Source organism: Colletotrichum truncatum (genome assembly GCF_014235925.2).
Source record: "Colletotrichum truncatum strain CMES1059 chromosome Unknown Contig_0007, whole genome shotgun sequence".
NCBI lineage: Eukaryota > Fungi > Ascomycota > Sordariomycetes > Glomerellales > Glomerellaceae > Colletotrichum > Colletotrichum truncatum.
The window spans coordinates 1,789,025-1,815,575 of record NW_027222404.1 but is presented as its reverse complement, the minus strand read 5'-3'; the positions used below and the strand labels follow the sequence as shown (position 1 = coordinate 1,815,575).

Sequence of the window (26,551 nt, the reverse complement as noted above, 5' to 3'; positions counted from 1 at the left end):
GTGCTCAATCCGAGGGAATGGTTAAGCTAACCGGCCAAGGCTGACGTGATGGGAACTTTATTCCAGCCGCAACAGGCAACGTTGGGGGCGGTGGGCGTCAGAACGAGAAAAAAGAAACGAGGGAAAAAAAAAAGAAAAAGAAAAAGAAAAGTGATTCAAATGTCTCTGGTCTGGCCAGTGGGCCCTCCCGTCGCAGTCCTGTGGGTGATTCTACCTTTGAACCTCTCCGTCATCCTCTCCTGCGTTATGCGGAACACCTCGGGAAACCAACTCTCGAGATCTTCCCCGCCCGTGAGCATCGCGACCAGCGCCTTCGCGCACATCCAACACATCACCATCCCGTGTCCCTGAAAGGCGGCACAAACCCACAGCCCGTCCTCGCCCGGCACCCGCCCGACGAATGGGAACCCGTCAGGGCTGAACCCCATGATGCCCGTCCACTCGGCGCGTACCCTGCCGTCCGGGTCGTCGTCGCCCCAGCCGGCGGCGCCAAAATAACGCGGCGTCGTCTGATGCAGGTATGAGCTGATGGCTGGGTTCAGCTGCGCGTCATCCGTCACACCGTATTCCTCCAGACCCTCGTCCGGCAGGCGGGCGAGCCCGCCGCCGATGACGACGTCGTTGGCGAACGCTGCCGCGCCTGCTGGCCTAGGGATCATGTACTCGTAGCCGTCCTCGTAGATGAAGCTGTAGGTTGTCCGTAGGCCTTCTCGCGGCATCTTGGAGCCCGGGCGGTGAGCCGTGATCTGACCCCGCAGCGGGCAGATGGCGCCCTGGAACCCTTGGTGCAGGAACGCAGTGTATCCGTTGGTCGCGAGCATCACTCTCTGCGCCTCGATCGTTCCCTTTGGAGTCTTCACCGTCCATCGATACTTGCCCTCCTCCTCCCCCCCGTCGCGCTTCTCGAGGGTCAGAGCGGGCGTCTCGGTGAACAGCTTCATGCCCTTGGCGATGCAGAGTTCCAGTACGCCGGTGGTGAATCGGTAAGCCGAGATGCTGCCGGCTTCGTACCCGACTCCTCCGCACAGCCCCTCCCCATCGACGTGGAACCGGGTTTTCATCTCCTCGACGTCGTATAGTTCGTACTGAGAGGTATCTTCGCCAGGCATGGCCTTCCTCATCGCCTCGATGGCCTGCTTCGCCGTCTCCCACTGCTCCGGGTCGTATATCGCGTCTACAGTCTGACAGGGTCTACTTTCTGTGTCGGTGAGATGAGCCGCCGCGAAAGCGTGGACGGCGCGGAGGTTGGCGAGCTCGAGGCGTGCAATGAGACACGCCTGCTCCGTGCCGAGGACGGATACGTGGTGGAGAAAGGAGCGGTAGGATGCTGCTTTCGTGTGGCCCCCGTTCCGGCCGGTCGCGCCGGAGGTTACGGTGCGAGCTTCCAGCATGGTTATGTCTGGGGGCGGCGACGAGGAGGATAATAGAAAGTGAGCGATTGCCGCGCCGGTGATTCCGCTTCCGATTATCAGGGTCTCGGTCCTTGATGGGAGGGCGCCGGAGGTGTGTGTCTCAAGGCGGGATGGCGGGGAGTGCCAGTAACTTTGCGTCGGGTTAGGCACCGGCAGTGTGACGGGGATGCGGGCCCTTTCGTCCATCTTGAGTTATTGTATTGAAGATGAAGGACGATGGTGAGAGAGACGGTGATTGTTTAGAGGCAGATGATGGGTGCGAGGTAAGTGGCACGCGGTTTGTTTCAGCTATTAGTCTCTGATGAACACTGATAATAAAATGCCGTAATTGAGGTGATAATTCCCCTTCGTACCAACGTGCTGTGGTTCTTATGAAGCTTCCATTGTTTATCATGTCGTGATGTAGGAGGGGCTGCCGAGAAAGCGCCCAGTCGAAACCCCCGCTCCAGAGGTGCAGTCTGCGGCGATCGGCTGTGAGGGGCCCGTGCCGGTTGGACATACCCGATTGAGGTCCGGTCGGCCCCGTGTTCCTACTTTCCGCGCTCGAATGCAACGTCCTTGGAAAAGGTAGTAATATACCTTCTAAGAATCATGTCTTTTAATCATAATAGAAGGGTAAGTGGAGTTCAGTGAAGTTCATTATTATTATTATACTCCCTATCGAGTGTTTAGATTATTAAAGATATTAGATGAGCCATAAAACGTCCAGCCTGCAAACATAATCCGCCCTAAGCTTTTCGGTCTGCTCCACATTCAATTAAAGCGCCTTTGGAACCCAGAGTGCTGCCTTCATTCCAAGGCTGGCCACCGTGCCCAGAGAGCTACTTCCAGCGGACAGAACAACCTCATGGAGTGTGAGGACGGCACCAACCATGCCCCGCATGAACTTGGTGATAGAATCGGTGTCCGTAGTGAGAGAGAATATGTAGGCCTTCATCTTGGGGACGTATGCAACGGCGATAAAAGCGTCATCGGGGGAGACGAGCGTAGGTGTCTTGGCCGTCCACGTACCCCAGCCCGACTGGCCGACGTTCCAGCTAAAGGTGGTTGTGTCGGGCCGACCAAAGACGCCCCAGTCCGAGGTGCTGATGGTAAGCGTGCCTGGGGTCTTCTGCACCGCGGTCCCTGCAGCCTCGGGCGCGCGGCCGCTGATGGTGTATTTGATGTTGAAGCTTGAGCCAGTGCCTCCTCCAAAGCCGGAGCCTCCCGTCTGCATCGCAAAGCGGCCCAACAAGACTCCTTTCGCGCCCCTCTTCTTTGCCGCCTCGACGTCGGCGTTGGAGACGGTGTAGGGGAGCTTCTTGCCATCTTCTACCCAGGCTTCCATGCCCTTGGGAATGTTCTTGGCGATTTCGTTGAGTGTAAAAGTCATGTTCTTCGGAAGGGTTGTGAGATAGAGAGGATACTTGAGTCTGCCGATGCCTCTCTTCTCTACCTCCACGTTTTCGAGTTTGTCTCCTTCAAGAGAGATGGGCGAGGCCTGAACCACCAGTGGTGCGGCTGCGAGAAGTGCGGTAAAGAAGGTTGATAGATGCATGGTGATTGCTTTTAGATTATATAGTGTTTAGAAATGTGAATGTGGTTGTTGCTGCACTGTTATAGTGTGCGATGCTGTGTGTCTGGAAAATAAATCAGAGTTGGGAGGGCGGGCTCCTCTCTTATATATTAATTACGGTCCTTATGATCTGGACATATAATGGACAGTTTTTCTCTTGCTGTTGTTTATGCCAAACCAAAAGTTGGCTTGTAAGTCTGATTTCGACACCAGAGACTGAGAGTTGAACTAGACCACGACTGTCGGGCCTAGAATGGTACGAAAGCTTGTTCCAGATCAGCCCAGAAAAGCTCGCCACGTGGAGCTGGCTTGAAGTCAGCATTAACATGGTCTTTCGATATTGGCTCTGGATTTCAGCCTCACAAGTAAATGAAGACCATATCATTAGATGCGGACATGCGTATTTCAAAGAAATATGGACGTTTGCGGAAATGAATTTAGAGTTGACACTTCATTAATGGGTCTCAGAAGGCTTTATCGAAATAATCACAAAGTCCAGAAGGCTTCCGGAATTGGCTGTGATAGCCGGAAAGAACTGAGAATTGAAGACTTACCATCGTGTCCTTTGTCTTGTGAGACAACACGGGCCTAGACACCACATACACAGGCTCTGGACCAAAATATCAGCTGTGTTTAACTTTTGCTTGATTCGGATATCTGATATCGTAGCATTTCATCAATTGCCCTATTTCGTGTCAAAAACACCACTCAAGTTTCTAATGTGATCCCAAACAAGTGGCACTCGACTATGTATGGCGTCAACTCAGACCAGTTCGGGTTTCAAGAACCAATATTCGAGATACATTAGTTGTAGAGGAAATCAAAGGATCCCAGAGTATTGAACCTCGAGTTTGGGAGCGATTGGTGTTCTGTCACATCACCGTGAACACCTAGTGATGTGATGGTCTCCTGCCTTGGCCTGCTCGCATTGCCAAATTGGCTATTCGTTTTGAACTCTTTGCAAAAGTATGAAAATAAACCATATGAAGTCCGTTATAAATAATAGAGCGTGCTCTTTCACCTCACTAGGTAAGTCATTTGGTTGAATAGGTCTATCTCGCTGGACATTAAGCTGTGGGACTACTTCGCATCGACAACATTAACTGCGTTTCTACGCTTTACAGTAAGAGACATTGAAATTGCGGAAAGGGAAACACACAGTAAGATGAAAAATTGATCGAAATCACTTCTCTGGTGTCCAACCCCTAGAAGAAGAGATTGGCTTTGGATAATAGCTATCTCCGAAAGACATTGGCACCCACTTAAACATATGTTTCTCCGATATTGGCGAGCCCCAGACTTTACAATCTTGGTATTCAGAAACCTTGATCACACCGCGTTTCCCAAACAATTTCTGTGCTTCCTTCCAGTGCTCCTGATATTATCGCCCGGCAGGAAACAGTCATCTCCATACCTACCCAAGGCAAAGTCTTGAGGCGACCCAGAAAACAAGCCAACTCTGATTCTGCTGCTATGAAGATAACATAAGCCAAACGTATCTCCGTTAATCCAAGATAGTTTTTCCCGATTTCTATAAGATTGCAGCATCGTAGACACAAGACAGAACATCTTGGAAAAATACCATGTCAATGAACATCGCAACCACAGCTTTCATCCTTCATCTTTCAAGTTTACTGTGACATCAGATACTTACTGAGAACTGAGCCCATCTTATTTCTCGCACATTGTAAACAACTACGAACGATGGATGACCTCGATTTAATGGCCTCTGCGGCTATGACTCTCGTCAATTTCAGTAACCAGGCCGCACCTGCCACGCCAACCGATATCAACCAACAAGATCAACAAGCAACTCGTAACATCATTGTTGCGACCTCAACTATAATTCAGCGGAGCGCGCCTCATTCTCCAATGGCATTGCTTTCGGCTAATCCTCCCGGAGAAGAAAATAAAGTCACTCAAACTAAACGTTCTCGTTCCTTATCCTTGGTCGCCGACACCAAACAGGACAAGCAGCAGCTTGTTCAGGTTGCAGAGGCCTCAAAAAATAGCCACACAACACGCCGGGAAAGCAATGCGAAAACTACTCCATTGCAGCCAATGCAGATAAAAAAGGAGGTCCGAAAATGTCTTTCCAAATTTCTCACGAAAGCATGTCAGCCGCGAGCGTTGCGGAGAAACAGCGGTAATCAGAAGAACGAACAACAGCCTGTTCCCAATCAAGCCACCATGGGAAACGCAGTCGAGTCATCAAAGCCATTGGGATTACCACTGTCTCCATCCGCCTCTCCGTTGCCCAAAGATATATCTGAGCCGGCGCCACGTGAATTGTCACAAAGCGGACCCTCGGAACCCGGGTACAAACCAGGCAAGGTATTCAAGGATGGCAAGGTGCTCTGTAATTGCACCGTGTGCATAAAGAAACCAAGAACGGAGGAGTTCAGCGTTTCTCCCAGAACCGTAGCCGAGCACATGAGAGCCGACAAGGTTTACAGTACCGGATGGGTCGTCCCTGTGGCATGCCATAAATGTAGAAACAAGCCGCCTGGCGAATGCAGAGTGGCAGTTGGGAAAAACGCACCTTGCAGCCACTGCATGCGTTGCAAAGAGTCTTGCTCGCTAGGGGAAGGAAATAGTAACAAGAAGAGAGCAGCTCCGAAGGGCGATGAACCTGAAGGCAAAGACGGGGGCCCTACTAAGGAACGAAAGCAAAAGAAGCAGAAACTCAGCAATGGTAGAACGGCCAAGGCTTCAAAAGCAGCCGGTGCTACTGGTATTGCACAAAGACCTGGAAAAGTCGCCTCGAATAAAGTCAACAGGACAGGCGATAACCTCGGCATCGCTCAAGGTCCCACCATCCCAGGAACTGTAGCTGACGATCACGTTGACGAAGCTAGAGCAGCTCGCACGCAGGAGAAGACTGGTCCAGACCCGAGTTTCCCTGTAATCAGGTTTACAGCTATCAACGGGCCCTGGAATAAAGCTGCCCAGAAAAATCAATCCAATTCAGACCAGCGAATGGGGATTTCGAGCCTTTTAAATTCAGGTGGTTAAATTAGACGGGTCTCAATAGATCTGTTTGGCTTCGTAACTAGAGTCAGAGACACTGTTCAGATGCTCTCTACAGTGTTAGAAGGGGATAATTAAGGAGATGGAAAACAGACACTATACATGCAATGCCTGCTCCTGCTTTCATTTCCGTCAAGTAGAACGGTCTATAGTATTGTTACCAGAAGCAATAGATCCCTTTTCAAATCACTTTTCAGAATTACCGTATTATTGATCGTGGACTACATTTTGCAACATCGGGAAGTGCAAGTGCAGTAAGCATGACAAACTCATAGCCATCCGTACCTGGGCTTTAGCTCATAAACTAGCTTGCTGTCGGTGAAAGCCTGGAATCACCCAATCATTAACCGGGCATTAGGTAGGACACTAACTGCTGACCTTTATCTGCTTGCAGTCCGAAGCGCCAACTTCTTCGTCCAAAGCAGAGGGAACCCCCGAATACACCACAAAAGACCTCAAAAATGACACCCAAGTCGATAATATCACGGACCTTGGCATGAACTGAATGGCACAACGTTCAGGTGTGACAGTAGAAAGAGTGAAGAGCTTTTAATGACCACGCTTGGTGTTCGTAGGTATGATGGAGAACTACATTTTTGCAATAAACGCGCTTGCCAGGCTTTACTTTTCGAGTTAATCTAATCGATGGCTCCCATAAAGATCAAAGATATGAATAGCGGTTCGCGGGAAAACGCGTTCCAATAGCTATAGGTGCCTGCAATTTCCTTCATAATCAATACTGCTTCTCATTTTGAGCATAAATGAAGTTCGCAGCTAGTTGAAGGTTAGTGATCAATCATAGATAGAAGACTCTATCGTAACTCACCAACAGGAATAAGACCGTTCTCTTTAGCCCAATTGCGAACGCCGCGTCCCTCCTCCCCTCCCCAGTGCTTGCGCTCCTCAGGCTTAGATAAGTTCAGTCTTTCAGTCGTTCCGTTGGCTGGGATCCAAACAAGGAAGACGTAACGGTGCTTTCCGGTCCTTACGGGAGGTCCGGGAGGCTTGTACTCAACGACGTCCTCGACGGCGGGCTTCGCTCCGGCTGACGAAGGGGAGACGCCGGTGGCTATCCAGTGACAGAATTCCGACCACTTCGGATTATCTCGCGAAGGCGCATCTGGGTCAGTCAAGGTGAGCACATAGGTGGTGGTAATCTGAATGCCCGGGAACGCCGAGCCCTTGACGAGAGACACCGACGGCGCAGACTGAAGGTCTCCAGGTTTGAGCGTGTTGCCTAGGTCCGCAACGTTTGAGGATTCCCACTCGGCCGAGAGGCCCAAGATTGGTTGGAAGTCGTCAACCACAGTTGGTATTATTTGTGCCTTTGACAGCCTACACGCAACATTTAGTACTGGATGCCCAGACGGACGCATAACGGGAATGACGTACTCATCATGAACGCGAGTCAAGTCGGCGTTTCCCCCAAGAATGACCTGTTGCTCTCTTGCCGGAGCGGCATTGGTGATACTGCACAAGGCGAATGCTGCCAGGAGCTTGCCTGCAATGGTGGCCATCATTCTGATGCCTGTCTCGTCGTCGGTGGGTTCAAGACACCACAGTGGAGAAGCGATCCTGCAGCGGAGATATTTGTGGTCAAGAGAATTTTTTGGAGGCCTAGGAACTCATAATATTGCTTCTTGACACTCGCAAAGGTCTTGGGTGATGTATGACGGATTGCACAACGGTTTCAAAGGGAGGTCAACGACAATCTGGTGATGTCATGCGACTTCGGTCTGGCGTGCTCTTCCCCGCCCGGACCCCTGTCATCAGTACTTGTACTGGCCAGCACTCACCTAATCGGGTCGATAAAGGAATGATTGAGTATTGATAATTTTAAACCAGATATTATTTAGATGTCTACTAGGAGCGAAATGATACTTTGATTGGCGAATTGAATACATTGAATCAGACTGTGTCGCGGTCATCAGCACAGCAATATGCTTTCAACAGCATGGCGGCATTTGGCCATTTTTATTTAATGATATTACTGTTTAAATGTGAACGAAGGACGGGTAATACCACAAGAACCTGTAAACCTGCCTTGTTTGGCAATATTTGGAGGGGAAATCAAGCCTTTGCTCTAAAACAAGCCAACGTGGCGTACACAAGAGTTGAAGCTAGATTTAAAGATGGTTGCTTGCAAACACTTTTCATTCCTCCTAAAGCGAGTGATGATTTGTAATACAAACTCTGTACAAAACGAGGCGTTTTTAGAATCATCGCACGAAACTCGATGTCCTTATGCGGCGATATTTATTGACACACCACTCGCTAGAGGCGAGAAATATTCTTACCTCTATCGACAAAGTGTATTTAATCACGCATTCGAACTCAGAATTTACAGTCTGCCGTCAGACTCAATGCTTTCCAGCAGGTATGCAGGGGAAAATGTGGTTATGCAGTAAACAATCGCAGCTTGCCTCATAGTACCTATCAGGTCGGCCGCATTCTTCGCCATTCACAATTGACAGTAGTCAAGGCAAGGACCAGCGTTAGTATAAGTTTTGCGCTAGCCGCAGGTTGTTGCGACCATTCTTCATTGCTCCGGGTCATGGCTTTTGATCACAAATGTATCAGTGAGAGCAGAACAACCCTTTTAGGGACATGGCAGGCTAGTCCATGCAGCTCATCCCGCACCTACCTGAAGAAGCCAGCTTACTACAACTAGACTAGTCGCAATGTCATCCGAAGCCTCGCCAACGGTTCCAAGCACAAAACAAGGACGGAACGTCAGTCGTGCTAAGGCAAACCAAACAAGTTCAGCCTCTCGAGGATCAGTTCCATCGAGACTGTGGCCCTCCATGGCTTATCAAGAACACGCATACACGCTATGCTGACCTTTATCCTTGAAAGTACTACATACCTAGATTTTCTTTTCCTGTTACTCAATACAACTACGTACTGGTATAATGGTGTATGGCTTGATTAATTGGTGACTTAGCCCTGATTGAGCATCACCCTCGTTGGGTTCAAATAGTCTCGTTGGCTTGAATATTCCCTCTGGTAACCAGAACAAACTGGCTCAGGAGTTCAGGGCCATTAGCTGTAGGAAATAGCAAGTGGCCCAGGATTCCCAGCTCTTGTTCATCGAGTTATATCACGGCGTAATGCGTTTTTCGTTTCTCAAGTCTGGAGCGTCTTCTTAATATTGACCGAAGTATCTAAAGGCTAGTCAACACCAGTGCGGCTTGCAAGAAACACACCGCATGCTATTTCGCCAAGGCATCCATCCCGTTCTAAGCTCGTAATGATGCATTATTAACACGAGTACCAGCCGACTATCCAGTTGCCAGCCAAGTTAATAGGCGCTTCATCCAGTTTGATCCTCAGCAACTGAAATTTTGTACGCCTGTCAAAGAAAAATATTCTTGATATTGTTCATTCATTACATTTGCAGAAGACTCTCATGTCGTTCATTATCAGTTGAGCTTACATGATGAAGTGCATCCAGACGACTTAGTCATCTTCGTAGGGATTATCTACTGGCCAGAGCGCTTTCAAGAGAAAAGGAGGAGGATTGAATATGGCTGCAATATGAACTTACTTCGAAAAAGCACAGAAAATACCACTGAATGGTTGGTTAGCCCTAGCGATCTCAATATGAAGCCGATTTCGGCTATGAGCGCTGTCTCCACTCCATGAACCACGGGCGGGTTGAATTCGTGCATTTGCTGGTCCTATTAAATGCATAATTTTGAGAGGTTTGTGTTATGTTTTTTTGCTTGTCTGTTACTTTTGGATGACAATCCAAGGCAAGTAAAGTGATTACATCTCGGTCTAGCAAGTCCTGCGGTCCAAGCCCAAATGTCCGTAAGCCTGGGGGCTAGACCAAGGAACTGGTAGATCAGTATCAACAGTGGATCGTGCCTATCCCATTGAGTGTGGTAAGGCAATAGGTACCAGCCGATCCATTTCAAAGCCCATATTTCTCCGAATACCAACCACACATAATGCTCATCATATGGCAAAATTTTGCACTTTTCGAGTATAATTGGCTGGTATCCCATATGCTATGTGCTTGTTACGTTATATGCTAGGGCACTCGATATGAAAAAGCCCGACGCAAACATTCGGCCATCTTTGAAGGGGCTTATGTTGACGGGAATGGAAACCTGGTTCAATAGTACTTCGGTAGTTGGATTAACCGGCACCTGCTTTTAGAAATCTAGTTTAAGAAATGATAGCCCTTGTTGATTCGGATTCCTTGACTCCGGACATATCTCGTTAACAAACAAGCGGGGTGCTCCGTATGGGGCCTTATATTACAAGGGATTACTTGGTTTACTTTTACCCTATTTCCAATCATGTTTCCTCTAGTCGCGTGCCCCTTTTCCTCAAGTCACCGAATACAAGAACGCGTCATTGTATGTGGGCCGACGTTACTCAGCCTTATTTTTTGTGCACATCAACTAGGCTCCCGTCAATGTTAGCTCATTATGTGGGCACTTTTGAATCCATTCCCACACGCTGCCAACCAGCACATATATGTTGGTTTCTGCAAAGCCACAAAAAGTTGGCCATTTTCGGGCGGGTAGTGTACGCTAGGGAATCTCAGACATTTCTTCTTCCGTTGGGTTGGGCGTATGTCAAGCTCTGGGCGGCATGGGGTCAGTTGACCCGCCACACTGCGCCCCACGACAACCAGCCATTTAGCAGTGCACGCAGCCCCCCCCTATGATGGGCCAGCTGTCTTTTGAGTTGCCCCAAAAGTATGAAACTCCCAACTAGGAGGTCGTTGGCAGTTAAACATGATTGGCCGCATGAAATAAGGCCCAGGCTTTGTTTGCATGTTAACTCGCCCAGCTAATAAGTGTAGTAGCCCGGGTAGCTTGTTTGTGTTTTCATGACGTACCCTGTCGACATGGATCCTTGATCGGCAATTGCTTCAATTCAAAACCTAACGAGGAACAGCATGGTGCCGATCGGGCGCAAGGCTTGCGGCAGTAGCCCACCCATTACAAACGGAACCTGTGGCAGATTGCCTAGTTTGCCTGCGAGGATGAGACGATGGAACACAGGAAGAACTTGGGCTTGGTTAACACGTTTTGCTTGTGCGCGTTCTTCTTCTAACTTTTCAGGCAGCTAGCTGTGTTCGCCTTAAATATCCTGAAATAGGCAGGGCTCCCTGAATACACTTAATATGGAGTTTTGAGCTTTCTCCATCTCGTCTCACCTTTTAACCTTCCCCCGCACCCTTTGAACTTTGCCTAGCCATCAGGATTCTCGAAATCTGGGACTTTCAACCTCTGATTGCTACATCTGAGTAGCACCATGTCCTCAACGGCATTCTCGCCAGTTCCGTACGGGATACGGACTTCTCTGACTAGGTGTGTTCAGAGGAAGTTCTTTCGTGTCTTGGCTCTGAGCGCCGTTTTCATCTTCTGTGTTACCTTCTATCTCACTCGTGAGACGTTACCTCAACATCATGCCACCTTTGAAGCACCAGACACAAAGCCTGTTGTCCACGGTCAAATTGTGGATGGTTTACCAAAATCTTCCGAGGTACTAGAACCCTTTCCATATTCCCCAAAGGAAGAAACAGCGGACCATGTTGGCGGATTCGAACAACCAGCCCCATGGCTCGCTGCGGTTATATCGTCAGCACCGGATGCCCTACGCAGGATGCTCATCAGAACGACCTGGATGACACTATATAAAGACGTACCGTTTGACGGTCGTTTTGTAGTGTCGAATCCCGGTAAGCAGTGGGTGCACGTGGTTGCCCTTGAGAACCGCACATATGGGGACATGATTGTGCTCGATCATATTCCGGAGGACGATATCACTGCGAACACAATCAAGACGCTTGAGTTCTACAAGTGGCTTGTCACTGTCAGCCCCCACAAGTACGAATTCGTTTCGAAGATGGATACAGACTTGTGGTTGAACGCTCGGGGATTCTGGGATCGATTCATGCTCCCGAGGTTGTCGATGAACAATGAGACTGGAAGGCTGGAGAGAAGTGTCACTCGGACAGTAATAGGAGAGCTTTACTACTCTCCGTACTGGGACCTCGTCTTTCCCCATGGGGCTATGTATACCGTAACATGGGATATGGTCGAGCTCCTTTCATCACTGCAGGACAAGTTTAACGTTGTCACGGGCGAGGACATGGCAATTGCGACCCTTATGCTGAAGGGGCATGAGAGAGCCAACTTTGTCAACTTCAAAGGCTCGGAAAAGTTCGATTATAGTGACGAAGACGCTCGAGCAGATGGCTCAGCATGGGCCAGAGAAAGAACGCACCCGAACTCTATTTCTCACGCGATTGTGGGCGAGAATCCTATCGCAGTTCATCAACTGAAGGACGAGACATTGTGGTTGAAGGTCGCCGACTGCTTTAACGAAGACGGAATCAAAGTGTCATCGCAGACACAGTACGGATCTCAACACCCCATGTCGACGCGATGGCATGATTTCTGGGACTGGATGGGTGTTTCTAATCGATATAGGTCCAGGTTCGACAGTATACCCGACTTTCTATGGACCTTGGATGGCGATGACTGGATATGCGATGATATTTGGAATCTGGGAAATACAAAGACAGGTGATGAGGGTGATTAAATTGAGGCGCTACCAGGTTTTTTTCTTCTTTGATTCTTTGTAATCAGTATTTAGAGATACCAACTTAGCCAGGGTCCGAATCCTGGGAATTATTATGAATTAAGACATACGTCAATTAGTGATTTGGTTTGATTTGAAAGCAAAGCTCACCTTCTCGTGCGGCAGTCAACGTTATCCCATTGCGAGACTGATAAGAGCGCTGACGTGACTTTTAGCGTGTTGTCATCCTTCCGCTCATCCCCGGCCGAATTAGTCCGGCTTTCAAGAGGCCGAGGCGCCCAGAAACCCGCCCGAAACCCGCAATGTCCGCATCACTCGGCAGTGTAATTATTCCCGGCTTGTAATATGAAGCCGCACGGAAAGACTTCTGCCCGAATGGCAGGGTCCAGCTGCGCCTTGGCCCGCCAGGCCCCTATTCCAGACTTTAGTCAACAAAAGTTGTGTTGTCTGGAATGCCGCTGTCCTCGTAGAAACTATTTAAACAGCAAAACTTGGAGACTTTGTATCAGTCGGGTAATACCGAAGACCTGGAGATATTCAAACTACTTCCTCTTACTCTAACCACCATGTCTCCGACCGTCGTTCTCATTAGCGGTGCAAACCGTGGCTTAGGCCTAGGGCTGCTTCAGCGTTATCTTGCCCTGCCGAATCATACTGTAATCGCGGCGAATCGTGATCCGTCTCACCCTACTTCCCAAGCCCTCAAGGACTTACCCAAGGCCGAGGGCACCAGCCTGATTGTTGTCAAGATTGATGCGACCAGCGAACATGATGCGCAAAATGCAGTCAAGGAACTTCAAGAATCTCATGGCGTAGAGCACTTGGACATCGTTGTTGCCAACGCAGGCGTCTCATACATCTGGCCCCCGGTTGCCGAACTTGATATTGCGGACCTGAAAGGACACATAGAACCCAACGTGTACGGCGTCATACGGCTCTTCCAAGCTACGCGTCCGTTATTGAAGAAGTCGCCAAGAGAACCCATATTCGCCCCGGTGGGATCTATAGCCGGGCGCCTGGTGTGAGTTTCAGACAAACCTTGGAGGTCGATATATGACTGACATGCCCCAGAAACCAGCCGCCCATCCCCAACGCCGCTTACGGTCCGTCGAAAGCAGCGTTGCATTGGTTTGGAATCAGGATCAACGCCGAAGAGGACTGGCTTAATTCCTTCATTTTGGACCCTGGATGGACCCAGACTGATCTTGGAAACGCGGGAGCTCGGGCATTTGGGCTGAAAGAGGCACCCGTCGGGATCGATGAGTCCTGTGACGGAATGGTAAAGGTATTCGCTACGACTACCAAGGAGAAGCATGGAGGGAAGATGGTCTCATACACGGGCGAGCTTTCTGAATTTTGAGATTACTTGTCATGTTTTCTTTTGGGGTGCTTAGAAATTAACTTGGTTGAAAGAACTGAGTCCTATCTAATGATTGAACCTGTGGTAGAGTGAGAAGTTGTTCGTAAAATATGTGATGAGCTGGGCGCTCCAACATGGATAAAGGTATGCTGATACAGGGTTGTCTCACGCAGCATGTCGGCCCTGCGAAGACGATACTCATAGCTGGTTCCCTAAAAGAGTTGCTTCTGTCGGCTCAGGTCCGATAAGCATAATTCAACCAGCTTCCAGGGCCGACTGTTACGCCTGCGGAAGATTTACGGGGATCTGACCGGAAGTATTGCGGGTCCCTGGCGGAGGATGAGCGGAAGCCATGCGGGCCCTAGCGGGAAAAAATCTGACAGCTCAACAAGGGTCTAAGTAGTTTTTGGCTCTTCGACAAGGTGTTTATTGGCTGCGACTAGAGCGAACCGAAACTAGCAGTTTTACAATTTAAATTAGCCCCTGCCCGCGGACCAAGAAGAACCTGAGAACCCCGTTGTGTCCACAACCGCTTCTCTCAAGAACACAAGTTTGGCACCGTCTTCCAACAATCAATGGTTTCGTGGTGTAGTTGGTTATCACGTCAGTCTAACACACTGAAGGTCTCCGGTTCAAGTCCGGGCGAAATCATTCCATGGGCGATTGGTTTAGTGGTATAATTCTCGCTTAGCATGTGAGCGGTCCAGGGTTCGATTCCCTGATCGTCCATTTTTTGTGCTTTGGTTGAATCAAGAGTCTCCTGTGCTATAAGACGCTTGTTCTCTTGTCTTTTGGTGTTGTTGTGAGGCGAGCTGGCACCCGTGGCGGCCTTGTGTAGTAAACGCGTGTCGTGTTCTTTGTGTGCAATGATAGAGAAGGGACAGCTCTAAAGCTTTCAAAACCGCAAGAAACACTCATAAGTTAGGAGGGAGTGGCAGCCTTGTACAAAGAGCCATTCTTGTTCGCTTAGTTGACGACTTGTAGACTTGCTGGTGAGGCTAGCACGTCGGCATTGCTTCAAATGAAAGCGACTTCATCTTCCTTCTAAGTATCATAGATGCCCGTGACCGCCTTCGGTTTGTTATCAAAAGAGAGCAGACGGACTCGTCAAGTTGAAGTTAATAACGGCTTCAATAGTGTTCTGCACTCTAAGTGGAAGCTGCGCAGATAGCATGTAAAGTAAACCTCAACACACAGTGCACAAATACTTAAACTAAACACAAGGTCTATTCATGCGAAGAATTCACTTTTAAATGCGCACCAAAGATACACATCCCAGCTATGCTACAGTGATATGCTTTAGTACATTGTCGGAACCCTCAAGGCAGCAAACTCTATGAGTGTTTATTCAAACCAACCCAAAGCCCGCTCCGGCACTGGATCCGAACCTGTTCGGCAACGTTGTCGGTCACCATAATCACAACAACATAGCCGCAGTACATCAAACATATCAAAATGTTCTAAACCCCACGAAAACCGAGTAATTTCAACCATTGGCAGGGGATTCATACACCGCCTCAACGCCAGATGGTAGCCAGACACCCCCTGCAAAGGCTCCACGCAGGCCAGGGCCGTGAAGCCCTCGCGCATCCACAACCCCGTCCGCCATCTCTGCAAAGCAACAAGAGGGTCAGATTCCTCGTCTCTAGCATCTCAGTTCACCAGCAACTATCAAGCGCCGATGGTTTAGTGGTAAAATTCTCCGTTGCCATCGAGCAGCGTCGGGGAGCCGGGGGTTCGATTCCCCCTCGGCGCATTCCTTTTGCTGGTGCTCGTCTAACTGACATGCTCGATATCTATTTTTGATCTTGGGACGCGGATTTAATTGCAATGAATGTGTAATGATGAACTCGCTAATATTTAGATACTACATGACAGACTTTCACCTCCGTTACTTGAAAAGGCACTATTATCTATCCCCAAAACAAAGCAACTCACGGCCTGCCCGACGGCGCGCTGGAACTCGACCTACGCCTCTGGCTGTGAGGCCTAGCTCCCTCAACGTTCACCCTCCCGTTTACCTGTCCCCTCGCCTGCGCCTGGGTGGCAGCCAAAACCACCGTCTGGTCAGACCACAACCCGACGCCAGGGTGGAGGATGTTCACGATGTCGTCGTTGACTTCAATGACGATCTGCGGGAACAGCGTGGCGACGACCTCTCCGGGACCGCCCGCGGTGCTCCTCGACCTCGTGCCGTACTCCTCCCACAACCTGGGCCTCTGAGTCTCGTCGTCAAACTCCTCAATGTCCTCGTCCTCGAGGGACTCAGAGAGGATGAACTGCCTCGAGCGCTGCACCTCGCCCCACAGCTTCGCGCCGTCCTCGAAGAACTTGGTCAGCCGCTGCTGGAGCGCGAGGTACCTGGTCGCGGGGACGAAAGCGCACAGCTCGCGGTACACCGCGTCCTTGGCAATGTTGGCGACGACCTTGGCTGAGCCGTTGCGCTGGCAGGCGGCGAGGATCTGACACCGGAAGATGGTGGCGCGCTGGACGTCTTCGCTGAGGTAATCTAAAAGGGCACTGCCTGCGCCGTGGACGTCCGGAGGGAGGAAGAAAGGCTGAAAGATATGGGAGCGGAGGTACTTTGCGATGATGGCTTGGGCAACGAGGCACCGGAGGTCAGGGGTGGAGCCGGCCCTGGGCAGCGGGACTTGCTTAAGGTAATCCAGTTGCTGGGGCAGGCTGATGGTGTTCTATTGCTGGTTAGTGTTTACGTCGTGAATTACGCGGGAAAAGGGGTACTCACCAGTGTGTTGTCGGGTTCCTTGAAGAACTCGACTACAAGACTTCGGGATTCCTCGGCAAAAGCCTCCACATCACGACGACTGGCAGATAGTTAGCACTACTCGATCATCATGGGGGGGGGGGGGGGGGGGAGCGGCAGGGTTATCGCCTTACAATTGGTTGAGCTCGCGTTCGGTATAGTCTTTCAAGAGGTTGACACCAACATCTCTTTGCAGCTGATGCAGATCCGACTCGAATATGACGATTTCCGCTTCCCTCGATTGCAAATCTGCAGAGAGGAGCTTCTTTTCTCTCATAATCTTATCCTTCTCCACGTTCAAGGCTTCGACTTGCGCCAACGACTTGTCAGACGCCTGCTGCAGCTCCGCAACCCTTTGTCTCGCCGCCTCGACCTCCCCTTCTTTAGTCTGGAGATTCTGCAGAGCTTCCGCCAGCTTTTGGCTGGCGGCGGTGCCCTCGGCCTTGGTCTGGTCGTGCACCCCGGCTCTGGCCTCAAAGTCCGTAATCAAGACGTGTCTGGCAAGCTTTTCCGCTTCGAGATCAGCTCTGATCTTGCCAATCTCTTCGTTCGTCTCTTTCCGAACGGCTTTGATCTGCTCTTCAGTCTCTTTCTTGATGGTTTCTATTTCCTTGTTCTTGTCTGCTATTTCTTTGTCCGTGTCCTGCCTGACCTTTTCGATTTCCGCGTTCTTGTCCTCGACTTCCTTGCGGAGCCTCTTCTCGCTCTCCATGAGCTTCTCGAGGTCAGGCAGGTTACTTAGCTCGCTGCTGACGGCGTTTGCCGAAGATACCATGTTGCGGATGGTCTCGTACAGCTTTGTGCCTTTGAAGGAAGCCTTGGTGTTGCCGTTGACGGTGCCATTGGTGGCAGTCTTGGTTTTGGATTCTGCTGCCATTGTGACGGGTGACGTTGAAAACTTGAGTGCTGGGGAGGACCTCTGCTGCGCCGATGGGAATGCGCAGTGTAATTATATGCTTATCTTTTTCCCAACGCTGCCGCCGGAGCCCAACGTATAATCGAGATCTCGTTGGAAATCCCGCTAGATGCAAGGGATTTCCCAAGTGAAGTCCATGATTTGCCAATGCTGGAGGCCATCCACGAGGATGGTGTGATGTCGCATGTGTTGCAGAGCCATTCGTCAAAGTCGCCTTGTCGTCGGGTTTCAGTCTGGTCGAGAACATCTCGGTTCGCCCCCTAATGCATGGTCGCACGGCATACGACTGCACGTCTGTCTGGCGCGGGGTACCGGGACTGCAGACGCCGGCGAGGCTGCGAGGACCAACAGAGCAACGGTTGGAGAAGACCGCAGATCGGACATGTGAGTGTCCCCGAAAATGGCTGTTCTGGCCGGAAAGGCGAGGCCTTCGGGTAGCAACCGGCGGCGCCCGCGACAACCAACCGTTGGTCGCAGGAGTGCCAGCCGGCGTGGGCAGAATTGGGCAGACAAGAGGGACGTGTCAGATCAGCCCATTGCCCAACCACGCCCCCCCCCCCTCCCAAAAAAAAAAAACCAACTGACCTTCGCAGCCCGCGAATAATCAACAAGAGCAGACGGGCTTACGAAAACGCGCGCTTCTTGTTCTCAAATAGATACAAAAATATCTCCTGTGGCTCTCCGCCCAGCATCAGCAGCGGCATCACCGTCTGCTCCGTAACAGCCCAACCGTTCTCCTCGACAAGCTGCCACAGCCGGTCCTCGTCCGAATGGCGCACCTTCATCGCGACCAGGACTCGGGTAGCAACTTGCTCAGTCTTTGGTCTTAACGCTACATTCTGCTTATGAATCGCCGTCCAGGTGTCGATGAGGGCGGGCAGCGCGTCGGCGTTGTAAGTACAGTCGCTCAGCACCACAAGGTCCCAAAATGTGTCCTTGACGAGCGGCCCGAAATCTCCGTCCCTTCCGTCGTCCCAGTCGAGATTTTCATATTCCGGCCGAATTGACGGGATACCCATCTTGTCCAGGATGTTGATGTTGGTGCAAGCACGTTCTTCAGCTTCGGGGAGATCGGTCATGACGATTCTTCCCTTCTTGGACGAATCATGTCTCTGAGACAACATGCGAGCAAGTCCGATGCCGAAAATGCCAACGCCGCACCCGAGCTCGAGGATATTTACGGTATCCTCACTGACAAGTAGCGACTGCAGCGTCGTCATGGATAGAGGATGCCCGGCACTAATGCTGGAATCCCCCTCGCAGAGCAGCCAGAGCCTCGAAACAACCATCATGCCGGCATCCCAGACGTGACGAGCTATGCTCTCCCCGATATCCTCCTCAACCTCGATGAACGGCCTCTGCCGTCTGCCAAGCCGTATGCGTCTTAAGCACGTCGTCGGTGCTTCGCTGCCAGGGACCTCGACGTTCGCCCAGAGAGGCACAATCTTCCCGTCCTCGGTGTTATTGAAACCGGCCATTGCGATGGTTTCCGCAGTTCCAGCATACTGCCTTGGTCCAGCCGTGATCCATACGCGCAAGGGGGTCTCTCCCGCTGGCAGAGTTGATGTTGGTTCAAGATGTATGGCGGGGAAATCGGCCTTCAAGACCCGCATGCCCGAAGTCCACTGCAGCGTCTTTTCCCCCGCAAGTTTCATGGAATTGGCATCTTCCGAACGCGGTAGTTCCCAACCGAGGACAACCTTGATCTTGACCGGTTCATCGGGAACGAGAAACGAGTCTCCCAAGTCCGTGGTAACAGTCAAGACGATATTCAGAGACCATGGGTGCTTTTTCCCCTTCTCCTTTTGAAATGTGAGTTTAGGGGCTCTAAGGAGCCGTATGTAATGCATTGGGCCGGTTTACTCAATATCAACGTATGGGTAGGGTGGGTAGGTAGGTACAACTACATCGTTTGTCTCAACGGGACAGTGAATAGACACAGTGAAAACTCGGGATATGGCTTAGTCATCCACCGAGAGCTCCCGGCCCCACTAAAAGCAACTGAATGCCAGGACTCAATCTACAGACTCACTCACCGCCTGAGCAACTTTACATCTACATATTTCTCTGTGCAGCATCTCTACATTCAACTGGTTCCGCAGCACCGGGGAAATCCCCCGTCGCAAGAGCGAAAGTTATGAGACCGATCAAGTGATCCATATACATCCATATCAAGGACCGGAGACGTGTGGAATCGGAGGTCGCCGCGACCGGACATGCAGAGCAGCAAATCCGCGCCACGGACGACTCCGATAGCAGGTCGGCGCCACTCCACCTGGCCGTGATAAGCATCACGGGCGATAAAAACCACCAGCATATCCATTCCAGACCATTCATCACTTACCTATCCAAGGACATATGCAAGACAGCTTGTCACGACTAACTTGTACACACACACACGCACGCACACCCCATACTAGGTGCCAACAAACACATTTACTCCAACCTAGTTAGTATAGCTTCGACTGACCGCCACCGCACGCCAAAGATGGCCGACGAACCCCTTCCACCCCGCGACCCCAAGACCCTTCTCTCCTCCATCCTCAGCCTAACCGAAACCCGCATCGTGCCATTGACCCGGCGCGGCGTGTCTTCAGGGAGCAAGCTGTTCGGCGCCGCCATCCTGTCCTCCCAAACCCTCGAGCCCTTCACGGTCGCGACCAACGACGAGCGCACGTCACCCCTGCTACACGGCGAGATCAACTGCATCCAGCAGTTCTTCACGACGACCTACCCGGACCCGTCCACGCGCCCCTCGCCGAGGACGGACTGCGTCTTCTTCGCGACTCACGAGCCCTGCTCCCTCTGCCTCAGCGGCATCGCCTGGTCCGGCTTCCGGGAGGTGTACTACCTCTTCACCTACGAGGACAGCCGCGACCTGTTTGCGATCCCGCACGACATCAACATCTTGGAGCAAGTCTTTCGCGTACGAGCAGAAGGCGAGGGCGACGAGGCCTTGGGGAAAAGAGAGCTGTATAACCGCACCAACAAGTTCTTCACCGCGCGGAGTCTACGGGACCTCGTGGACGAACTGCCGGAGGGCGAAAGGGCGCACTGGAGGGGCGAGATGGAGCGTGTCAAGGGGCTGTACAACGCGCTTAGCGACACGTACCAGGAAGGCAAGAAGGCCGGCGCGGAGAGCTCGAGTATGTGGAAGTAGGAAAAGTCTCCTATCATTTGCCAATCGCGGTGCGTGCTGGCAGGGCCATTTTGCGACGGGCTTGATTTCCAGAAGCCGGCGGTGGCTGGGAATCGGCGCCGTCGACGCGTCTGATACAAAGACCCCAGGAATTCAAAAGGTGAAATTTTAGGCTGGTTATTTTAGTACCTACATTTTACTTTCTGCGCTGGCCGGGACCGGCGGTCTGTAGTACGGAGATCTAGAGACAATGGCTCCTTTCTATCTTTGGCTAACAACCCCATTGCCCTAAATTGCTTATTGCTACGCCGTTTAACGTGCTGTGCTCCTTAATGAGGATAGGATTCCCATTATTGAGGTCACGTCTGGGTAGCCAAAATAGACCTGGCAATGTCACGGCATTCAAGGAATACTGCTATGCAGAGAAAGTTGCATACGTCCCCTAATAATGTGTGCCTAGGATTTAGCCGGCCAACATGTATAGCATTGCGGTTTCCGCAGAAGACCGGGCCAGTGAGCATTCTGCCGCCCGCAAAGCAGCAGCCCGCCGGTGAAGAAACGGAACGCACTGTGCTGAAGAATCGAAGGGTTGTGAAGGCGCGGATATGCATGGCGGGGTAAGCAGGTCAGCACAGAAATGGCAGGGTGTGGTTTATCGTGCCGGTACGAACAGAGGCATGTACATGAGGTACCTCTGGCACAACGCTTCACACGCCCCCAGGGCGATGGGTGGGCGGCAATCGTCATTGGCTGTGACAGGGGCTTGACTTTCCATGTGGTCCGCGACATTTACGTGCAGGACAAGCGTCCTTCGGCGTGGAGAGCACGTTGCCCGTACGGGGCCGCCCGGGTTAATGGTTTTGCACTTTGCAAAGAGCGATGGTCTGTCGGATCGGTCGGGAATGGCGCCTCGTCCCGAGCAAGCTGGGCGTGGTTAAGCCACGGAGCCACTTTCATGAACATGACGAACTGAAGGATTTCTCTCTCTTGTGATGGATTGATACTCCTGCGGCACGAATGCTTGCGTGTTGTGGTAAGGAGGTTTGACGCGGCTTTCGGGGCTGCAATACAGACAGTGTCCGAATAAGGGAAATACTGAGTTGGAGCGGAGTGAAGACCTGAGCAAGAGAGAGACAGACTCCGCTGTAGCATCAGCCACAGGTGGAGGGTGGGCACGAATAGGGCACATTCATGGAAGAAGATGTCCGCAAACGAACCCCTCCCTCGCCTGCTGTCTTCCCCTCTCGATTCTCAGCACCCCTCTATCGTCGTATGCGGCATTGCCTGTGGGACCCCGCCAAGCAGGGTAAAAGTCACAGGATGCTCACCACCAACATTCACTGCAGCGAGACCTTTAACGCGGCGCGAAAGGCGCGGAGGGAGCGGCAGGGACCCTATCACGCGGGCAATGAGCCCATTCCAAAGTTTGGAGAATCTATCCAGGGCCAAAGACTTTCAGAGACCTCATCATATTTCGTATGATCAACAACCGGAGGAGGGGACGGCCGACTCGTCGTAATCTTTGGCAATGCGGACCACGGTCGGATGTCGGAAAAGGAAACGTGGGCAGACCGAGGTGGTGTGCAGGTGACGACACACTGGCTGGACGCTGAAAAAGGGTGCTTAATTGATGACAAGTGACAGTCGGGAGGGGTGTTCGTTCACTTGGAACGGGCCGACAGAGCACTGGGAGGAACTGGCCGGGTAGGCCTAGGTTCAGGGTCAGGGTTTGAATGCAATGCTGGTCGTAGACATGGACGTGAACGGGGCCCTGGAGGGGTGGTGCATTTTGCGGTCGCGGTTCAAGGAAAGATGTTCACCCCATTCGGGAACGGGCACGGGGGGCGGCAAGGCCGTGGGAAATGACGCAAATTGCTAAGCTGAGCCAAATGGGTGGACGTGTGTGATGGGAGGGCCAAAAATATCGAGGTGCTTCTGGCCGCCTGCAATGTTTCTGCTGTGCCGCGCTGTGCTCGCGCAGTATGCATCTGCGTGCTTGCATTTCTGTTTGCATGTTGCATTCAGTTGGCGGGAAGGGTTTCTGGAAGCCACTCAAGTCTGGCGCCAACAAGTGGCATAAGGTAGCAGCGGTAATAGCCATCGTTTATGTGGTGCGAGGGTAAAAAAAGTGAGGTGAGAACCCCATTGCGCAGCAGTTGGTCAGCTTATTCACGTATTTCGTGTTGCAACGGTTACCTGATGCTCTGTCAGACCACCCCCTAAAAATGAATGCTGGCTGAAGCTGAGCCACAAAAAGAATTATGGTACCTAATGCGAACAGAGGTAGTAGTGATGGTCGGCAGTAAAAGAAAGATGTGTGGTTGGGGTTTGCATATCCAGGATAAAATTGATTACCAAGGCGGCTTGGATATTTGGGGGGGAAAAACCTGTGTTGGATTTTGTGGGTGTTGCAGGCAGGTAGGTTTGGTGGTCATGATGTCAGCTTCTTTCCGTACGTAGTAGTTGGCTTGTCCAGGGAAAGGGGTCCAGCAAGTTGGATTCTGGCAGGAAGGAGGAACGAGGGGCTTCCTTCCACCTTCCAAGGCTCTCCCCTCCTGCCAATGCTTCGAAGAGCTCTTTCCCCTCCTTCCTACCCCTCCTTCTTCCTTACGAATACCCACATTTCCATATTCAATCGCAGACAGGTGCCCCTGTAGCTGGCTTCCGTAATGGGTATGTGAGTACTAACTAACCATCACCTTGATCCACCATTGCGATCCAGAGCTCAACCCCGCCTTCTCAGCAGTGGATGCAATTTGGCCCGACAATCACAGATAAGCGACCTTTTTTCACATTTCGGCTTCGTAGCGCCAGCCAGCAGCGGAAAGGCAACAATAGTTCGGGAAGGGTTGCCTGTCATACATTACTAGGAACTTCACTGCAAACATAACGTGCATAACCAGGTCCTGACATGGTATTTGTGGCCTTGCAGATCTGGCCTGCATCTCCACAAAGTGCTCGTCTCTGCACTGCAATTTTAGCCCACCCAGACGGAGCAACCTTGCTCAACTCTATAGAATCCAGGCAAGCCGTTCACTTCCATACATTCTAGCCCTAAAAGCTGTTCAACTCTAAGCTGACAAGGCGGCCAACTATAATACCATACTCCCACGGATACTCTTCAGTGAGACTTTTATCGGTGGCGCTTATCGATCCATGTCTCTACGCGTCTAACCAGCCCCATAAGCCTCTCGCCGTTGACAGGGAGCTTATGAGCACGCAAGGGTGAAAAGCCAACACTTCAGCCTCGCTTTCATCGCTGGCACATACGCCTCCAGCGGGAGGAGCGCTATCCTCAAAATCCATCCTGGCTGTCATTCAAGACATTGAAGACACCTAGCTCCCATCGTTGCCTATCCCAGAAAACGCCCCTTCATTGGCATGCTACATCCCTCAACCAACACCAGCTCGTAAGGCTACCACTGTCCTTCGCTCCAGATGTCGCCCTCGATTCTTCCCGCCCCCCCACGGATCTTGCACTTTGCATCCTACGCAAGATCTGAGAAGCTCATGCCACCCTGCAAGTTCTGACCCAATCACGGTACAAGTCGCCGTCATCAGCGCAGCCTGGTCTCGGAAGTACCTGCACTTTTTTCCTTTGCGAGTTTAGGAATAGGAACCCCGTACCGAGACATACGCTTACTAGTAGTACGGTACGACATCCCCAAGAAAGAAAAGAAAGAATACAAGAATAAAAAAAAAAAACGTGGTGTAGCCGAGGGAGTACTGAGCGCCGCCACCTGCACATCATGCCCGGCCGCTGATTGGCGACCTTAGCGCCTACCAGTTCTGCCTATCACTGTGCACCCACATCTTAATCACAACTTACTTCCCTTGAACGGAGTCGATAACCCCCTTTTCCCAGCCTTGCGATATTTTTTTTATTCCATGTCTGATGCAGCCACACTTTACTTCAACACGGTACGAAAAGCAAACTGGCGCCCGCCCGTGTTGCAGACGCCCGCGCCGGCAAAACGCCTCTATCACAGGCTCGTCACACCGAACTCCCACCTTTACTGTTGGCCCCCCGGTCAGCACACGGCTGAATGCTTCCACACCAATACAAGGCATCGTACACCCTCTCGACTCTTTTGGCTAGTATGAGAGGAGTTCGACAAACGGGCACTATGTTCAAACCTGTTTGTTAGCCGAAACCAACCACCTGCCTGTTCGTGACAAACACCACCCCCCACGTTCGCCGCACACTATTGTTTGTGTGGTGCGTTCTCACAATGACGAGCTAGAACCGCCAGAAGTTCTTGTGTTTCCAATCTATTGCAAAAAGGCGCTGGGAAGTCCACCCGGGCCAGAAAAGAAGCCTGCCACACCAGACTGGGCGCCGCAACGGAACCGTTCGCGCCGCTGTTTCGTCTCGGAAGCCGTTTCTCTCTAACCATTATCTCACAGTGGCACATCCGCGTCTTGGCTCGCATTCAAACCACCTGCATGCTCCAGAGTCGCGGGAAAAGAAAACATTTCACCATCGGCTAAGAAAGCTGAGACCTGGCACTCTCCATCGCGGTCCTGTCATACCTTCCTTTGCCCTATCCATTCAAAAAAACTATTCCCTTTCCCAGCCTCGCGTCCCATGCAAGACTGACAGATGCTGGCCCACGTTTTGCGCATCGACGTGTTGGCCATCCCGGACCTTGCCAGCTCTGCAAACGCACGCACGCACGCACTTTTTTGCTGTCGTTTGAACAACAAACAAACCCTGCTCCATCCGAACTACTGCAACTCAAAATAACGGGCTCATCGCATGCAAACACAGCCGTGTCAAAACGTGCCGGAAGTATCTCGTCATCTCCCCGTGGCTGCACAGCCTATGCAAACACACGGGGCGACACCTGTCTCTTCACAGAGGAGAAACCTCGTGAACAAGACCCTGGACGTCCTCCCGCCCGTCTCAACACGGTCAAGACAAGTCAGGCCCGTCCAGATCTCTGGGCTGTGCGCCCAAGGGAGGTAGAACAGCAAGAAAGCCCGAAAGAGAATGCGGCTGAGAAAGTTTCGAGTCAGCAAAGAGACATGCTCATTACATTCCCATCTTTGATGTCTCCAGGTTCTCGCTGTAGATGAATCATGTCTTGAAGCCCGAGATGTAAGTGTGTGTACCGTGTAAGAAAAATAACCCCATTAGAGCCTCAGTTGGGGGGTAAGACCATGTCTGAACCACGAAAAAAGTACAGCCCTCACGCCACATACACGCCTCCCAGACGAGGAATTTTGCAAATGGGATTGTTGTGTTCGGAAAAGAAAGCATACGTATTGGCCACAACTTGTTTCTCCCAGTTCCCCAACTGAGACATGTGAGACGAGCGAAATCCATCTCAGCGCACAATCAAATAAAAATCTTTTTTTAGTCTGTATTTTTTTTGTCCCCTCCCCTTCCTTCGTTAATTAGTGAGGCGCACTGTAAGCCTGAAATTCCGGCACGTAAACACGCCCCCCTCCTCATACGAACCGCAGAATTCCTAAAGCCAAAAGTCTATCCATCTCCAAACCTCATCCCCCCCAACAGGTAAACAACACTCTACCGTACCCCATCCCCTCCCCTCCCCTCCCTTTCTCAACCCCCTATTTCCTTTTTACTTCTTCATATCGCAGAATTCAACCATGTTTCCAAGGGAACCCTCCTCCCCCTGAACGCGCAAAAAGAGGCTGGGTCGCGTACGATGGAAATGACCTCATACACACCCACCCCCCTTTCAAACGCGCCGCCTGGGACCGCACCGCACCCGCACGGACTAGCGGAAGTGGGGATCAACCCTCCCCCTTCTCGTCCTGTCCTGTGTGTTCCGTCCGCCG

The 26,551-nt window shown here is 51.5% G+C and overlaps 9 protein-coding genes across 9 annotated transcripts; 3 read left to right on the top strand and 6 right to left on the bottom strand.

Moving 5' to 3' along the window:
• Window positions 1-155: 155 nt before the first annotated feature.
• On the bottom strand, window positions 156-1,598 carry CTRU02_210931 (FAD dependent oxidoreductase; the record flags this gene model as incomplete). The annotated part of the gene is made up of 1 exon (XM_036721828.1): window positions 156-1,598. One exon carries the CDS (start codon window positions 1,596-1,598, stop codon window positions 156-158), a length of 1,443 nt encoding a protein of 480 aa, XP_036586200.1.
• A 571-nt stretch (window positions 1,599-2,169) lies between these two features.
• CTRU02_210930 (uncharacterized protein) lies at window positions 2,170-2,949 on the bottom strand (the record flags this gene model as incomplete). The annotated part of the gene is made up of 1 exon (XM_036721829.1): window positions 2,170-2,949. The coding sequence occupies one exon, from the start codon at window positions 2,947-2,949 to the stop codon at window positions 2,170-2,172; it is 780 nt and encodes a 259-aa protein (XP_036586201.1).
• Window positions 2,950-6,730: 3,781 nt separating this feature from the next.
• Window positions 6,731-7,517, bottom strand: CTRU02_210929 (phosphatidylethanolamine-binding protein; the record flags this gene model as incomplete). The annotated part of the gene is made up of 3 exons (XM_036721830.1): window positions 6,731-6,771; window positions 6,824-7,332; window positions 7,390-7,517. The coding sequence occupies 3 exons, from the start codon at window positions 7,515-7,517 to the stop codon at window positions 6,731-6,733; spliced, it is 678 nt and encodes a 225-aa protein (XP_036586202.1).
• Window positions 7,518-11,271: 3,754 nt separating this feature from the next.
• On the top strand, window positions 11,272-12,564 carry CTRU02_210928 (putative beta-1,3-N-acetylgalactosaminyltransferase 2; the record flags this gene model as incomplete). Its single annotated transcript, XM_070205548.1, has 1 exon — window positions 11,272-12,564. The coding sequence occupies one exon, from the start codon at window positions 11,272-11,274 to the stop codon at window positions 12,562-12,564; it is 1,293 nt and encodes a 430-aa protein (XP_070060791.1).
• A 566-nt stretch (window positions 12,565-13,130) lies between these two features.
• On the top strand, window positions 13,131-13,924 carry CTRU02_210927 (aflatoxin biosynthesis ketoreductase nor-1; the record flags this gene model as incomplete). Its single annotated transcript, XM_070205547.1, has 2 exons — window positions 13,131-13,583; window positions 13,625-13,924. The coding sequence occupies 2 exons, from the start codon at window positions 13,131-13,133 to the stop codon at window positions 13,922-13,924; spliced, it is 753 nt and encodes a 250-aa protein (XP_070060790.1).
• A 1,658-nt stretch (window positions 13,925-15,582) lies between these two features.
• CTRU02_210926 (uncharacterized protein) lies at window positions 15,583-15,681 on the bottom strand (the record flags this gene model as incomplete). Its single annotated transcript, XM_070205546.1, has 1 exon — window positions 15,583-15,681. One exon carries the CDS (start codon window positions 15,679-15,681, stop codon window positions 15,583-15,585), a length of 99 nt encoding a protein of 32 aa, XP_070060789.1.
• A 177-nt stretch (window positions 15,682-15,858) lies between these two features.
• CTRU02_210925 (RNA polymerase rpb1 c-terminal repeat domain protein) lies at window positions 15,859-17,565 on the bottom strand (the record flags this gene model as incomplete). Its single annotated transcript, XM_036721832.1, has 3 exons — window positions 15,859-16,617; window positions 16,671-16,749; window positions 16,823-17,565. The coding sequence occupies 3 exons, from the start codon at window positions 17,563-17,565 to the stop codon at window positions 15,859-15,861; spliced, it is 1,581 nt and encodes a 526-aa protein (XP_036586204.1).
• Window positions 17,566-18,227: 662 nt separating this feature from the next.
• Window positions 18,228-19,454, bottom strand: CTRU02_210924 (upf0665 family protein c; the record flags this gene model as incomplete). The annotated part of the gene is made up of 1 exon (XM_036721833.1): window positions 18,228-19,454. One exon carries the CDS (start codon window positions 19,452-19,454, stop codon window positions 18,228-18,230), a length of 1,227 nt encoding a protein of 408 aa, XP_036586205.1.
• Window positions 19,455-20,092: 638 nt separating this feature from the next.
• CTRU02_210923 (cytidine and deoxycytidylate deaminase zinc-binding region) lies at window positions 20,093-20,764 on the top strand (the record flags this gene model as incomplete). Its single annotated transcript, XM_036721834.1, has 1 exon — window positions 20,093-20,764. The coding sequence occupies one exon, from the start codon at window positions 20,093-20,095 to the stop codon at window positions 20,762-20,764; it is 672 nt and encodes a 223-aa protein (XP_036586206.1).
• Between the last annotated feature and the right edge of the window lie 5,787 nt (window positions 20,765-26,551).